Here is a 16,207-nt window from a genome sequence, read left to right as displayed (position 1 = left end):
TTTGGAGAAAACCCACACCAAAATTTGTTACTAAATTACAGTCATTTTCCTAAACTGGTTTATTACATAGACACTCAAATTAAAACGCCTTTTACTAATATTGTCGTTTACAAGAGAAACAATTGAATATAAAATTATGTAATTCGCTTAAAGACCTGAATTTCGATTTTGGAGTGTTAAGTTCTAAATTATCATGACTTTGTTACGACTCGTTTTAGGCTGAAGTATAAACTAAATTTTTTATAATATAAAATAATATATCCTGGGACAGCTCACACACGGTTATCTGATCCCAAGCTAAGCAGAGCTTGTGTTATGGTAACCAGACAACTAATAAACTGACTTATATTTTTCTAAATACATACATATTATAGACAAATTACACCCAGACACCAGAACAAATGATCATGCTCATCACACAACATTTGTCCTGGGCGGGAATCGAACCCACGACTTCGCTATAGCAGTCAGGGTCACTAACCACTAGACCAATAGGCCCGTCGCCTAAATTAGAGTATCTTAATTCCATATTATGTGTATTTATTTATATAAAGACAGTCTTTTGTCACCATGTGAAACCTGCTGCACGACGCGACGTTTCGCGGTTTCCATTTCCACGTAGGCCAAAGATTTCTTTACTCATACCGTTTAAATATTCAAATGAGCCTAACCTACAATTTTCTCCAAAACTTCCTTTCCTTGTTCAAAATGTATGTATTTAATAAGGAAAACTGAGCATCAAACAAAGACGTTCACCATCGTAGTTATAATAAGCAAATTACGGAGTTTCAAAGGTAAAATGAACATTCTTAACACATATTTCAGGTCTGAATTCTCTAAGTTAACCATCTTCTACAATTTTGAGAGCTTAAACTCGTTTAGAGAATATTTTATATTATATTTTAATACCTGGTTACAAGAGTAACGCGTATTTCAGTATACCTACTCTTAATAATTATTTCCATATTTTAACCTTTTAAAGATATTACCTATCCTCTATACTTTTGTGTACACGATAATCGGAGACTTTCGTATTTATTAGCTAAAGAGACAGCATTTTAAAGACGGTAGCAAAAAAATATTTTTATTATTTGTTATATGTTTGACATACCATCTGTTGACAGATAGATGGACGGGAAAACTCTAGATAGAATATTATTGCTTGAAAATGAAACCATTTAGGTTGAAAATACTTTTTTAGGATCTTAAAATTGTGCCCATTTTGGCACCATGTAACTATGTATTTATTTGTATCCAATCCTGTACTTATGTTATGTGCAATAAAGTATATTCTATCTATCTATCTAAAAATATTGTCCTAATCTGTCACCATGACTAATTAAAAATAGTTTGAAAGTGTTAACATACTTATAACCTAGTTAATAACCCGCTTATGAGACATTAAGATGTCTTAAGAAGACTTAACGGCGTCAAGTATACGGTGTCACACAAGACAAGACTTAGCTAATGAACATCTTAGCGTGAAAGCAAGGAAGCGTAACTAGACCGCAGCCGCAGACTCGAAGACTTTGTGACGCGGCAAAAAGGGAGACAGTTAGGCTGTCTACACACTAACAATGATAGGACCGATGGCGGATAGGTGGAAGTAGTTCCACCGCAACACCCGGTTTTTCACCTTCCGGGTACCTACCGCTTTTTGGTCATTAGTCATAGGACACGTTTCTAGATTTGTGATCACCATTCTGAACACTGCAGGACTTGCCTGCTCGAAGTATTCGAAAATTACCAAAAGGACAATTGCGGTCGCTAAAGGTTTGCTTCAATTATGGTCTCATTTTCGCTGAACGTTTGTTATGTATCATCATAAGTCATATACTTTGTCGGTGTACTTCTTCAACAGACTTCAAAATAGAGGCAGAATCTCTCAATTCCTCTGTTTTTTTTTCACTTTAGAACCTCGCGGTGACATTTTGATCTTTACTTATACTCAGTTATATTTGTTGTGGAAGTAGCGGTATCTCTAGATCCATTGTAAATCCTGCTTAAGGCTTACGGTTATGTCTCGAAAACGAAATTCTCACAACCGTAAGAAATTGTAGGCAATGCTAAAGTTAGGGAAACCGAATTGTTTGGGGCTTTTTGGTTTCACGCTAACTGTATAAAACGGTCCTGAATTTATTACCACAACTAAGAAGTGTTTAGAAATAATAAGTACATAAGTTTTTTAAACCGTTTTTTTTTGTTTTTAATAAGTTTTTCTTTGTCTATTTTTAATTTGAAATTGTTTATTTCATGCAAAATGTTATATTTATACCATTGTCTTAAAAGCTAGTATGTGATGTATTATAACATGCCTTTTATATTAACCGATAGAGGTATAAGTACGGATTGCCTTCATTTTACTATATTATGCAATTTCTAATATAACTTTTGTTTAGACCATGTTCTTTTTTGTCGGCAAGTGGCTCGTCGTGCCTGTTTTAAAACGTTCCCGTAAAAGGTTCTTGGCGGTAAAGCGTGAGATATTAAGTATCTGACCTTTCGTCAATGCTTTTACGAGATTTTTTTCTGTTTTCAAGCTTATAAAGCTCTATCTTATTTTTCCCACGTTTTTATAAACTCAGTTTCTTGTCTGTTTGTTTCCTTTGTATGTTTGATTGTTTGTCGTTCCGGTCGGATTTTTGCAACTCATATTTGAGGCACTTCCCGATAACCTAGCAGGCTGAAATTTTCAGGGCAGCTTCAAACCCGATGTCACTGCAATTGACAACTATAAAACTAAACAAGATTTGATAAAAATTGACATTTAAAAACGTGGGTATTTTTATATACTTTTATTATTTACTTTTTTTCTTAATTTAAAGACTGCTATATAAATATACGTGTGTTGACGTTAAACGCGATCAAAGATTAAAGGGAGAAAGGTGTGTATCGTTGAAAGATAACGTCAAGTTCCCGGTAAAAGTGGGTTTCGAAACACATTGAACTTTGTGCGAATGTTTGATGAAAAGAATCCGAAATAACTCTTTGTGTGCACCAGAGTACCCAGAAGGGTTTTGTGACCCTCATGTCAAATACATTTGATTGTCCGACATAATAGAATGGGCTCAATATTTTCAAAACTGTCAGAGCCTTCCTTTAATAGTGACCGATGTTTATGGTAGGTCGAGACCGGTTCGGTGAAAATGTTGTCGAAAATTGTTTCCTATTAATCTAATGAAGGTAAAAGTTTTTATTGATGGTTGTATGGATGTTTATGTTATATCACGCAAAAACTGGTAAATGGATTTTAATTAAATTTCACTGTAAAATAGCTCATACATCGGAGTAACACATAGGCTATGTATTAAGTAAATAGAAAAAAAATACCGAGATATACTTAGACAAACGTTACAGTTACACATACGTAATGTATGAATGAAAACGTGTATCTTAAATAGTCCTACAAACAGCAATCCACGGCATATCTGTATTTTATGTAGGTAAAAAAAATATTTCTACGACACGCTAATATAAAGTACCTACTAGAAATATGAATTCTGCGCAGATGAAGTCGCGAGTGCCAGCTTGTATTAGATAAGAAATAAACGTTGCCCAGTGACGTTCATGGCCGCTCTTTAGTACTGAAGTGGGCCTGAATATCTCCTGTAAAACTAACGCCTTTCATCATCAGTATTTGGTAAAAGGTTGTCATATTTTCACCTTTTAATCCGACCTGATTTCAATGTGGCCTCAGCTGGCATTGGCACTAACACGTCCACAAATGTCGGACAAAATCTATTGTTTTCTTCGCAGTGTTCCAAATGCTTTCTGAAAAGCGAATTGCGGCGACCGCGTTTAATTTCCGCGTTTTGACTTCAGCGTGAAAGTCTATATGAAATGTGGGGCGCGACGCAGGAAATTGTACATTTAATCTTTTTGAGTATTTGTTGTTGAAAGTTGAGTTGCTTCTAGTAGCATTTATTCTTTTAATTTGGTGTAGTTAATAGTTTTTAATGCACACCGGAGGCAGAAGTGAATATTTTGGGAGACTTATCCTGACCTGGTTTTTATGACTGAAATAATGATGCTTATTTTGAAAAACACAAAATCAAAAACAAAAATTATTGTCTTGATTATTTTTGTGAACTCGTTTTTAGATAAAGGGATCGTAATGGACATTTTCCTTTAAGAGGGAGGAAGTGGTTAATGTGAGACTCTTACTGTCTCAACCTAAAAAGACGTGCAAAGCCATCCGCTATTGGTCAGTCCGTGGCAATGCCAAATTCTTTTTCCAAACCTTAGAACATCCTAAATAAATGATAAAAAATAGCTATTGACACATTTATTTTTTACAAAAGCACTACCGATTATGTTACAGATTTATACATTTTATTTTCCTAAATTATTATAATAATATGGTCATCCGGAACACTTAGTGCATGAGTGATTTAATTAAACAAACTTTAACTCATCTGTAAAAACAATTACGTACACAATAATGCATTATTCATTAGTTTGACGAGGAAATCGATTTGTGCAATTTCAGCAGTAAATTATTCACGCTTTGCATGATTACTTCAACCGTAACAATTGCATGTGGACAAAGATTTCAGATTCTACGTTATTCATTCTTGAAATGACTTTCAAAATACAAATTAGTATGTTAAGTTGAGAGTAAAGTAAAATAATTGTATTGTCAAATGTAGACAACCATTAAGCTTAAGTTTCTAAATGATGAAATTGTCAAAAAATGTTAATTTGCTCACATGACAATCACAGCATCCTTTTTTTTGGTTGCATTTTTGTATATTTTTTAAAGCGAAAGATTTAATTATCAAACTTTAGTCATACGTCTGTGTTTAAATGGCATAATGTTGTATGTGATTAGTTGGTACAATTTTTACTTTTAATATTTTTTGCATTAGTTTAATTTCCATTACTTTTCATCCCAAATGCAGGTGTGCTGACAGCTCCCTAACAGACCATGGCCGAATAAATAATTTCCTCTTTAGAAAAAGAGTAAAATGTTAGTAAAAGCAAACTTACCAAAATATGAACACAATGCGTAGCTATAACTCCAACGAGGACTGTACCGATACAACCAGGTATTAACCCAGTATTTTTAAAGGCCGCCGGCATTGCAAGCAATCCTGACCCTAATGACGACTTGAGTAGGTGGAAAAATGCACCCAAAGTCCTGTGAACAAATAAAACAAATTAATATACATAGGGTTCATTTTAAATTTGTTTGCATTTAAAAAAGTCTGTACTTTAAAAGAGATCGCTACCAATGAGTTAGTTATGCTTTTCTTCTTAGAGTGGTCAGATCAGAAATGTCGACTCCAGGGTTCTCACAACAGATTTATAAAAGTGGTGATATTATAACCTTCTACAGAATAAATGATTTGATGTAATTTCGTTACATGTTAAAATTGATCTTTTCCAAACTCAGTACGGGTTTCAATTCTCACTTATAAGTTTCACCAACGTTATTTATTCTGGGAATTGTGGCTTGACTTTAAAACAACAATAATATCAATAATACCAGGCTTCAACCACAATATCCTACTTCTAAGAAAGTTAAAGAAACTTAAAGCCTCGATTTTTAACATAATTGGAAAATATTGAGTGGTTGATTAATTATAACGGTTTCACTCGCGACCCCGCCGTGTCAGCTCATGATTAAGGACTCCGGTTGGGTCCGAAACTAGTCGAGCAATCCGGATAAATACGCGTGAGTAAACCGTTGCGTCATTATAATTATCTATACAAAGTAAGCCGATTTTATTCAGCTCATGAAGTCTTATTTCAAGAGTTTTGTTTTAATAAATCGTTAATGTAAGACTTTATCTTAAGAACCTTTTACTAATACTCTACATGTTCATTTCATGCATATTTATCAGCTGAAATAGCATTTATCTTTGCTAGACGCAGACGAAATCTTCTTTTGTCTCATAATCGAATTTAACGACGTCATCAAGAGGTATTTTTACTGCTATGAATACTTACACAGACTTTAAAAAATATAGCTTTTTAATGTATTTAAATTAAAAATCGATACGAGTTAATTCTAGAAATGTCTGCATCGGTTGAATACTTTGTTATTACATTAAAACAAAAGTTGTGATTTCAGAATATAAATAGCTACATTATGTGGTAAAATGATTAAAAGAGAATAGTGGTGGTCTACCAACCCGTCTTAAAGTAAAATTATATCTGGTGTGGGAGGGACAAATGCAAGGCTTGCCCTAAGTGACGATCCAACCCTCGACAAGTCATCACTGAGTTTGGCATTGAGACCACTCGGCTATCCATGCAGTCGTTTTAGGACGTGGTGGTAGATGCCGTGGTCAAAAACGCACATTTATAGATTGCATTCCTACCTCTATTAAAGTCTGAAGTAAAACTAGAAAATCTCTTCTATTTTATGCTAAAAATTGACTCATCAATTTACAATCTAAATAATAAAACTGTACCGTCCTCGTTTTACAAAATATGCTGCATCTTTTAAAGTTCCTCTAAGGTCAAGCAAAGAGTTCAACATTTCCATTAACATATTTTTATGCTCAGTACTTACGAAGTGGGGTGAACCAGATCCCTGTGCTCAAACGGGTCATAATCTCCCTCCTTGTCATCGTCCTTTCTATCCAATGTAATGGTTGACTGTGTTGCCGACGGTACATGCTCGGTGCTGCTACGAACACTGGAAAAGAAGACACAGATTTTAAATTTGAATAAGGTTTTATACCGCTTGTGTTAAGGTTTAAATTCGCGTTTCGAGAATTAAAAAGATTTTGACAATGTAAAATGCAAATTCTATGTCAATGTTATTATATTGTTTAACAACAAAATTATACAACTACACTGAGAAATAAAAAACAATGTGTTTGCAACTATGTGCGACAACCTTTTTGTCTCTGTTTTGCCCGCGTCCAAATAGAGAGAAAAAGCTAGTTATAAAAAACGTTGCATAATCACCCTACCCGCATCATCTTTTGTGCATTCTCGTACCATAATTTTTGAGTAAACAATACCTCTTTAGTGTACGCTTGTCATATCATTTAAATGTAGTATTAAATTACAAAATCTAGACTTAAAACATGACTTCAATCTCTAAACTTCAACCAAGAACTATTCAAAACTAAAATAAATGATTATGGTGTCAAAACAAGTGACCATTTATCAACCAATAATGATGATGAATGCAAGCAATTCTTGCTGGGGCAGAGGGATTGTCCGAAAGGGTTTACCGTGGCCCCGGTACACGCAAGGCAAAAAGAAGGAACATGGGTGGGTTTTAGTCAGTTGGACTCTGACACTCCCCCTCTCTTAACCCAAGGCGGAAAGTATCTGTTGATGATTTCTCACCCGAAAAAGAATTTGTAAGGAAATGACAAATCTTAATCACTTGAACGGTCATATGAAAACGTCACCTCCATAATTTCGTACTTTTAAATAGTCAGACGTAAAAAGAAAATGTTAGACGACATAATGCACAAGCAATAAATATTACATAACGAGTAAATAAGTAATAATGCAATCTTTAACGCTTTTCGAGATGTTAATTGGTGTTCAACTAATTATCTTAACCTCGTCTTTTTGAAAAAGACCAAACATTTAACAGTTGTTAAAATAATAATGCGCAAACAGTTTTAGTTTAAAAAGTCTAAGTGGATGTTTAAAGACATTTCTGTAAATGATTGTCTTTATTGAAGAAAACGTTATTACTTTAAATTGCAGTAAATTATATATCGTTTAGTAAGTGTTTTGGTTCGAGTGCCTCAAAAACAAGCTGGAATTTTCTACTCTAATTACCTATAGAAAAAAAGAAATAGGTAACCTATGATGACCTAACGCGTATTTATCGGGGTTGCCCGACTAGTTGCGGACAATATCGGAGTCAGGAATCATGAGCTAATGAGGAGGGGTCGCGAGCCTGCCGCGTTCGAAACTAGTAACCATAAAGGCTTTTGGATCACAGGTTAAGCTGCGTTTGATTCGGTCCGTCTGTGGATGGATGACTATCTATATCACAACGAGTGTTATGTTCATGTTTCGGAAAGCACGTTGAATTGTGGGTCCTGGCGGATTGATATAACATTTTTTTCAGTAGGTCCGTTTAGTTAGAAGCTAGAAATCTGACAACCAGTCTGACTGAGGGGATTTGTATTGCCCAGGTAAGTGAGTTTAAGAGGCTAGATAGGCGGTCGCTCCTAAGACACTGGTACTTAGCTGCATTAGGTTAGACTAAAAGCCGTCCTTAACATAGTTAGTGGGTTCGTGGATCACGAGATCTGTATGTTTTCTCGGCTATCTATATTTCAATGATTTTCTTTTGTCTTTATTTCCCTGGCGACGAAGCTGGCATTTTTATTTTATGAAATAGAAACAGCAATTGTACTTATTCCCGGGTTATTCCGGTTTTAGATTTTAGATCATAGATATTTATTTACGGGCAAAGCACGAGTAAGACATTATTATTGTCATTTATCATTTATTTCGTATTATTTTTATACACGTGTTTTTGGTAATAGCTTTTGATTTCTTAACTTTTTTTGCCTTTTTTCAGCTAACTTATGAACCTGTAAGTTTTAATACTTAAAAATATTTAAAAACAAAATTCTACAAATCATATTTTGTCAAAATGAAAAGGAAAGATTAATTGAATTAGCTTAAATCATTTTTATGGTATTTTCTTAGAAGAACATTAAAATTTGATGATGTTACGCGACATTTTCAAGAATAACAACGTGTCGCGTATTGGATCCCCATCCAATACGTTGCGAATGGGTTTGGCGTGGTGACCTTAATTTTGACTTAACCACTCAACCATGCGTGTACCTATGCATTTCAAATGAAGTGATTAGCTTCATTTTAAAACTCTTAGAATCGTTATATCGTTATCGGTCATTGACTCCAAGCGTTGATGCGATATAACTCATATACCTATATGCAGTAGGTATATAATAAGCATACATACTTTATTTCATAATTAGCTTACCTTTCATGTGGTTTGTTAAGTAAAATTTGTTGCTAATCTCAAAAACTACTGACCGTTTTTGTAGAGTTCTGTAATGGAAGGATAAAACGTTTCTGTTATTGACTCGCCACTTTTTGTCTCTCTGTCCTTCCGTCCGTCTTTCATCAGCTATATTTTCATTAAACATGATAGATAGACATTTCAAATTTTCACTGAAGTATTTCAGATAAAATTCATCATAATATATGCAGACATCAGTAGCTCAGTAATAAGGATCCGTGTTACCCTTTAATACGGAACTCTAAAAAGAACGTCAACCTCCAACGACCTACATTACAAAAATAAACGTTTATTATAGACCTTTATGTACTGAACTCTATCCCGTAATACATATCTCTAATCTTTAAACGATCGCTCCTTAGAATGTAATGCAAACTCATTTTCAAGCGTATAATATTCTAATAAGTAAAACGCGACAGGCCTTTTGATTAAATAAAAATATAAAAGGGGAGGCTTTGTATGATCTTGTGGATCTAAATAGAGTTGTTCTACTTTAGAAAATTATGTTGTCTTTATGTACATGTGGGTTTTATAAAGGACTCAGAAAAACCTACGTAAGTACGTGCTTGTACTTACTATGTTTTTTTTTTTTCAAATGATTAAAAAAAAAATCATGTTCATGTTTTAGAAAAATGTAATGTTTGCACATTACATTTGACACAAAAAAGACACTCTTTAGCCCCAACATTTATCTCAGAGTATGCAAATGTTTGTCCCTGTCCAATTAAATCAAACATTATTTCCAATTAATGAGATCTTGGTTTACTTCATCAAAGAAGCACTAAATTATCCAAAATACTTTAAGTACACCCTAAAGAGGAGGCCTGTAGTGTGTACTCTACCATGACTCTTGTTTTAAAACTGTAAAGTAAAATATTTTTTTAAGGAACCATTGTTTCAATTTAAACATTCAGATTGTCTCGATTAATTATTGTTTCATGTTTTTAAACAATGTGTGTTTGTTATAATACACTTCAGGTCTTGAATTTCCGGTGGTTTTAGCGACATTGTTTTAACATTATAGGTGGATAGCTGTGAATAATTCATTTTCTTTTGCAAAGCGTATCCCTAACTTTATACCATCTTTTTAAATTGGGTGGGGTGATGATGCTACTTCGTTTGCTCATTTAAATAACTGAATTTGATTTTAAACACTCACTTCATCGGGGAGAATGATGTATCTTGTCATCACGCACCTACCTGCTAAACATCGGTTTAGAACCCTTTTTCATGACATCAAATGACTCAACTGACTAAAACCCATGTTCTCTCTTTTTCTCTTCTCTGTGACATTGCGGCGGTAATTGTTGCGGACGATACCCAGAGAGAATCGGCCAAAATCCCCTACCTTCTGAAGATTCAGATCACTTTAGTGATATTGTTGTACTTAACTCAATAGGACTTATATTTATAATCATTACTTTATTATCTAACAGTTCAATTAAAGATGACACAATCAGAATCAGAATCTAGTACCAAAGTTCAAATTATAATAATCCTGCTTTATAAATTCGGAACGTTCTGATTGTTCTGAATTCTTATCAGCACATCAATCGCAATTTGTGTGCTCTCAATTAAAACATAATTCATTACTAAAATGAAATGATAAAAACCAGTCTGTTTCGATCACAGCATTTATGTTCGACTAACTGTTTATGTCCTCCGCAATGTTTAATAAACTGGTTTTATATCAGGTAGTTAAGTTATATTACTTTTTTATCAGCGTAGTTGACATTGAACTGTGTTCTTGGATTTTTCATAAGATTGTGAAATAGTTTCGGAGTTTATTGTTTTTAAACGACTCCTGCACTTAGGACTTTAATTCTTGTGTCTCGAGGTGTTTCATCAAAATTCAAGTCACAAGCACAAAGACACTGGAAGCACAAGAGGCTGTTTGATCAATTGATATTAAGTCATGTTAAAATACCACTTTTGCAAATAAAAAATAGCAATTTCTTCCAAGATATCTAAAAACTTAAAAAAGTAAATTACCCTCAAGCCAAAACGATAGTTAAATGAAGGATATCCTCAGATATAAATCCAGCTTAAGGTATACTTAGTAGCCTAAAATCTGATTGTACTCCAATAATACCTGACGCAGAAGAAATAAACCCAAAAATCTTTGTTTGACATACCTTTATATGACGATGAATGAACAGCTGACTCAACTCTACATTAAAACTTATTTCAAAGGGATTATACCACTACGATATTATTTTTTATTTGTTGGTCATAAGACCCGATGAATTGCCGTATAAAGCCGTTATGAATAGCCGTAATAACAACCCTATTTCACGCGTCGAAGAGGCCACGAATAGCCTTCGCTTTAATATGCTCTCTTTCAGCTTTATATAGCCATAGAATTGCAGTAATTTGTTTTGGTTACATAAAAAAAATGTTTATTACCCCGATCTGTAAATACGAGCACCTAAGAAAAGGGCCTTGTCATTTTAGTTCATAATAAAATCGTCAACTCTGAAAAATATGTAGGTATTAGGTTTTTTTTTTTTTGGCACGGCATGTCAAATTTGATTTTGAAGACTAAACTTTGGGTCAAATCAAAGCGGGAAATCATCAAATAAATCAACCTCATTTGATGACTGCCATCAGGAAAGAATGACATTGTTTCTGATTAAAATTTGTTTTTTGGAGAATCTTGTTTACAACTACGCAGAAAAGTGGTATAATGTATATCACAGGGGTCTGGTCAAACTCATTTTAGATTAAAACGAGTTTTCTATGAAGGATTCAGATTTCCTTAAAGAACGGATTACTCATGCGCATTTATATGATTGATAATTAAAGAAGAGTAACCTTACAATTACTTTAATTTAAAATTAAAAAGATTTTTGCTGATTCTTCTCCATAACACATTAGCATTAGCATAGCATTTTGAGACCTTGCAACTAAAGTCATAATTTTATTTTAATATTTCAAAAGTGCCTGAAAAAACCCCAAGTACTCGAAATACAAATATCTTGATTATAACCGCCCAATTAGTTTCACACTCAACCGAAGTCTTTAACCATAAGCTGACTCGGCGTCGGACTGCCGAATCAAACATTTCGCCTCGCGATCCCGTGATATAAAAACCGGTATAGACCACAGCACTTATGGCTAAATTAATATCACCTTGCACTCTGCATTAACAAGATCCCTGTTTCATTTAATCATAATTTTCCCCTGACCCATAAACATGACCTTTCTTCAAACTTTCCATATAACCTACTGACAATAGACGTCGTCTAGTCTATTCATAGAAGTCAATATTCACTTATAACGGTATATTGCCAATTGTTCGAACCCACGTCATTCAATTATTGTTCTCGAAGTTCTTGAAGACATTTATTTGCGTAATTTAAAAGGAGGTTTCCCTGTTATAGTAACGCTTTTAGATATAGAGTTTATTTATAGCCCTTGCATATTGAGAAGACTGGCTCAGTCTTTATCAATATTTTATTTGCTTCCTTTCTATGTAAGAAAGGTATGAGCACAATATCGGTAACATGTATGGTAGCTAACTGCGCGACGGTGATTTCAGATTAGAATATTTGAAAACAATATTTGCTCAAATGTTTTTCTTTTCCCTTTATTTATCGTGTCTCAAAATAATTAAAAAAAATCGAATGCTGACATTAGTCCTTGTCTGTGTTGGGATCAAACCTGCACCTCGTGCATAAAAATCTATTCATAGAACCGAAAGGCCACAACGACTTAGGTAAAAACTGTGGGAGTTTAATCTAGGCATAGTTTTGTTGCTAAAATAATACACACACACACACATACACAGGCACAATCAACGCGCCTTATCACCAAAACAGTAATCTCGATATTTCCAATTTCTAGCCACCGATTTCACGCAGTCTTATACAGTTTAGTATTTCTATAGTTTAGTATTTCTGTAGAAATACTATACTGTGACTTTTAGTAATTAGAACTTTACCTGCACAGTTCCGACACTTTCCTTTGATCTTAAGTACTTGGACTATGAAACTACATCATAAACATTGACCGTACTCTCTCTAGAGCTTGTAGCAATATTGTTTTTGCTGGCAGCCAGAGGCTTTCTAGTTTTCTTAACTAAGTATGGTACTAGCCATGTAGGGAGGTAAATGTCTCATCTGGGCCGTATAATACGTGCCTGGATAGATTAATTATTAATTAGATTCTAGGTGACTTGGGTTTAGGACCCCTTTTGGACCTAAAGTAGGAGGATCTATGTGAGTTGGGTGTGTAAATGAATAATTACATATTTTATGAATTAGTTGGAATTTAATTTTTGCTTTAATAAAAAAATGTTATAAAAAGATTCATTTATTTTATCAATCCTTTAAGTTCAATTTTTCGAACAGTATTTTGAGTAAAAATATTTGAGAATATTAGACGATCATTCACCTATAAAATCGAACAAATTGTTATATTTATGCGAAACCAACTCTATCTATCAGTTAGTTACACTTTCATGTCTAGACAAAACAACCGGTTTTAATATTATTTTGAATAGTGACAGTTTTAAATATTAGAAATAATATACCGTTATCGAATCCTTTTTATACACATTGATAGCTGTCGTAAAAGAAGTCGCAGGCGAAAACTAGTTAATCTATAAGTCATGTTCTGCAAAAAAGGTTAATGTACTAATATGTGGTTAAACCGCATTGCTGACAAGACAGGTTTGTGTTTTGTAGTGGTTTTACCCTCGCGACGGAACTCAGGGGTGGTCCGCAAAATGGCTATTACAAGCTTGGTAGACATGTAAAGAGGATTTAATACATTCTTGCTTTGGCGGTTGATTCTTCGATGTTTTTGTTTTTTGTTTCAGTTTTTTTTCTCTAGCCCACTGTGCCTCACTGCTGGGCAAAGGCCTCCCCCAAATCCTTCTACGACTCTCTATTCTGGGCCGCATGGAACCAGCCTGCGTGGTAAGCGTTAAGGTCGTCTCGCCACCGCTTCCTAGGTCGCCCACGACGACGCCGTCCATCCGTTGGCTCCCATAGTGTGGTGACTTTGGCCCAACGATTGCTTGCCATGCGGCTAACATGACCCGCCCAATCCCATTTTAGCCTGGCAGCCTTTTTGCCGACTTTTTTTTTTGTTACAGTTATTTTGACATAATGTCCTTGTACTGTCAATCAGTCTAACTAAGGGGTTTCGTGTTTCCCAGGTAACTGGGTTTAGAAGGTCAAATAGACAGTCGCTCCTTGTAAAACGATAATAGTTAAATGAATCCGAATAGACTACAAACCGACCAAAAGCTAGGTGGGTAAAGGCTAGGAAGATAGTGATCCTTGTACTTTCAAAGGGACAAATATTGTTCATACGAAACAAAAAAAGTTTTTCAATCCAGTGGTTTGTTAAGACTGGTATATTCATCGAACGGCGTTAGAAAGTAAAGCGGAAATGATTTTGCATAAATCGAAATATCTCTCCATTTATAGTATTTGTTGAATCAAAACATTTGATCCAAATGAGGAGTCGACTTCATATGGAAAATACCCATCAAATAAATGGTAATAAAAGTTGTATGAAGACTTGATGGAGTTGTATAAGACAATTAGATATCATATTCTGAATGGGTGTGTGATACAGTGGTACAATAGAACTGAATATTTATTTATTTGGAGGAATATTGTTACATTAAGTGTTTACATAAAATAAGGTTCATAAAATTCTTTAAAGCTTAAAAAATATTTTATAGTCTAGAACGAAAATCAGAAATTGTTATTTTGCAAACTGTATTTTGAATAAAGGTTGGAATTGCGGACTATAATCTCACAGATAAATGTTAAAGATAACTGCAAAGTCGATCCGGTTTTCTATAAGGAAAATATTTTGTTTACTCACGAGAGCTGAGTTGTACAAGATTAAACAGCAAGATCATCACAGATTTATAGATAATTTAAAGGCTCAAAATAAAACTTATTTAAAAACGTACATATTCAAGTCAAATATAAAATTAAAAACAAGGAAATTCTCAATCACTGCAATCCACAATAAATTCAATCAAACACTAGTTTTTACCTTTCGTTTTCCATATTCATTTTTCACACCACAAATTGAGTTTTATCACTGTTGTTTTTGAGTACAATTTCCGTTGTCACTTGATCACATTTTCAACTCGCGCAAAGACGTACGGTCGGCGGAATAGCTGTTATCTTAAGAACGTTTGTAAATACGATCTTAACAACTGTTGGATCGCTGTAGTGGGGAGTTTGATGAGTAGGGGGATTTAGATACCGACAGCACTACAATACAATGTCAGAGATAATTCTTCACGAACAGAAACAAGATAATCTAAGCATTGTGATTTTTCGGTAGCGTGAGAAAATTGCTCAAAATATAGAATTAAACAAAACAAAAAATGTCTCGACCATTAAGATTTTTTGCTTTTGCTAATTCGCACAGTTTGTAAAAAAATATTTTTCAAACTAATGACCGCTGAATTAGTCTGTTTTTTATTCGAAAATCGCTTTAAAAAAACATTACCCTCCTTCTTTGGCAGTCGGGTAAAAATGAAAACTAATCACAAAGTAAAAATCACGTCTTAACAATTCAGTCAATTGTTTCTGTTGCACACAAGTTCTTGCAACTTATAAATTGTATTTCGAACTAAAGACAGCTGTTATCGTCTATCTTTTTCTAATTTCAAACTAAAACAAAAGGTAGCCGATATTAATTAGTTTATTCAGATTCAGGGCCATTAATAGTGGTCTTTATTTCCTTACTAATAAAGGTTGTTTTATTTGATATGCTGTTTCTATAGCCGTTTGACCGTAAATCGTAATTAAGTCGCGCCGTGTGGTCTATTACAGATTCAATAGAGTACTGCCGGCTGCCAATCTACAATGCTGTGATGAAAATTGTAATAGTGATGTCATATGAAATAAATAGTACTGTCAGCATCAAAGTGTCAATAATTTTCAGTGACGTATAATATTATTATTTATTGTTGTGTGGTAAATTAAACAGCTCTTCTTAAGAATTATAGCGCAAATAAACTTATTGAATTACTAGCTGTTGCCCGCGACTTCGTCCGCATGGTAGAAGATATAGGTTAGGAATTTGTAAACGGAAGCTGTCGATGATGAATTTTTTTCCCTTTTAATGATACATTTTCCATTGTATCTTCGCTCCTATTAGTCGCAGCGTGATAGTATATAGCCTATAACTTTCCTCGATGAATGGTCTATTCAACACAAAAATATTTGGACTAAGAGTTCCTGA

General features: G+C 34.1%; 1 protein-coding gene across 1 annotated transcript in view; it reads right to left on the bottom strand.

Moving 5' to 3' along the window:
• The window catches only part of LOC113506969 (proton-coupled amino acid transporter-like protein CG1139), a 37,131-nt gene extending 21,821 nt beyond the window's left edge, over window positions 1–15,310 (bottom strand). The window contains exons 1-3 of the mRNA XM_026889820.1: window positions 15,005–15,310; window positions 6,521–6,646; window positions 4,990–5,140 (exon numbers count right to left, since the gene is read on the bottom strand). Coding sequence (XP_026745621.1) covers window positions 4,990–5,140; window positions 6,521–6,646; window positions 15,005–15,024 — 297 coding nt within the window. The 5' untranslated portion in view covers window positions 15,025–15,310. The remainder of the gene's footprint in view (window positions 1–4,989; window positions 5,141–6,520; window positions 6,647–15,004) is intronic.
• Window positions 15,311–16,207: the final 897 nt, after the last annotated feature.

This window comes from Trichoplusia ni, chromosome 2 (genome assembly GCF_003590095.1).
Source record: "Trichoplusia ni isolate ovarian cell line Hi5 chromosome 2, tn1, whole genome shotgun sequence".
NCBI lineage: Eukaryota > Metazoa > Arthropoda > Insecta > Lepidoptera > Noctuidae > Trichoplusia > Trichoplusia ni.
Note: the sequence above shows the minus strand (reverse complement) of the source record. Positions and strands in the feature narration are given on the sequence as shown.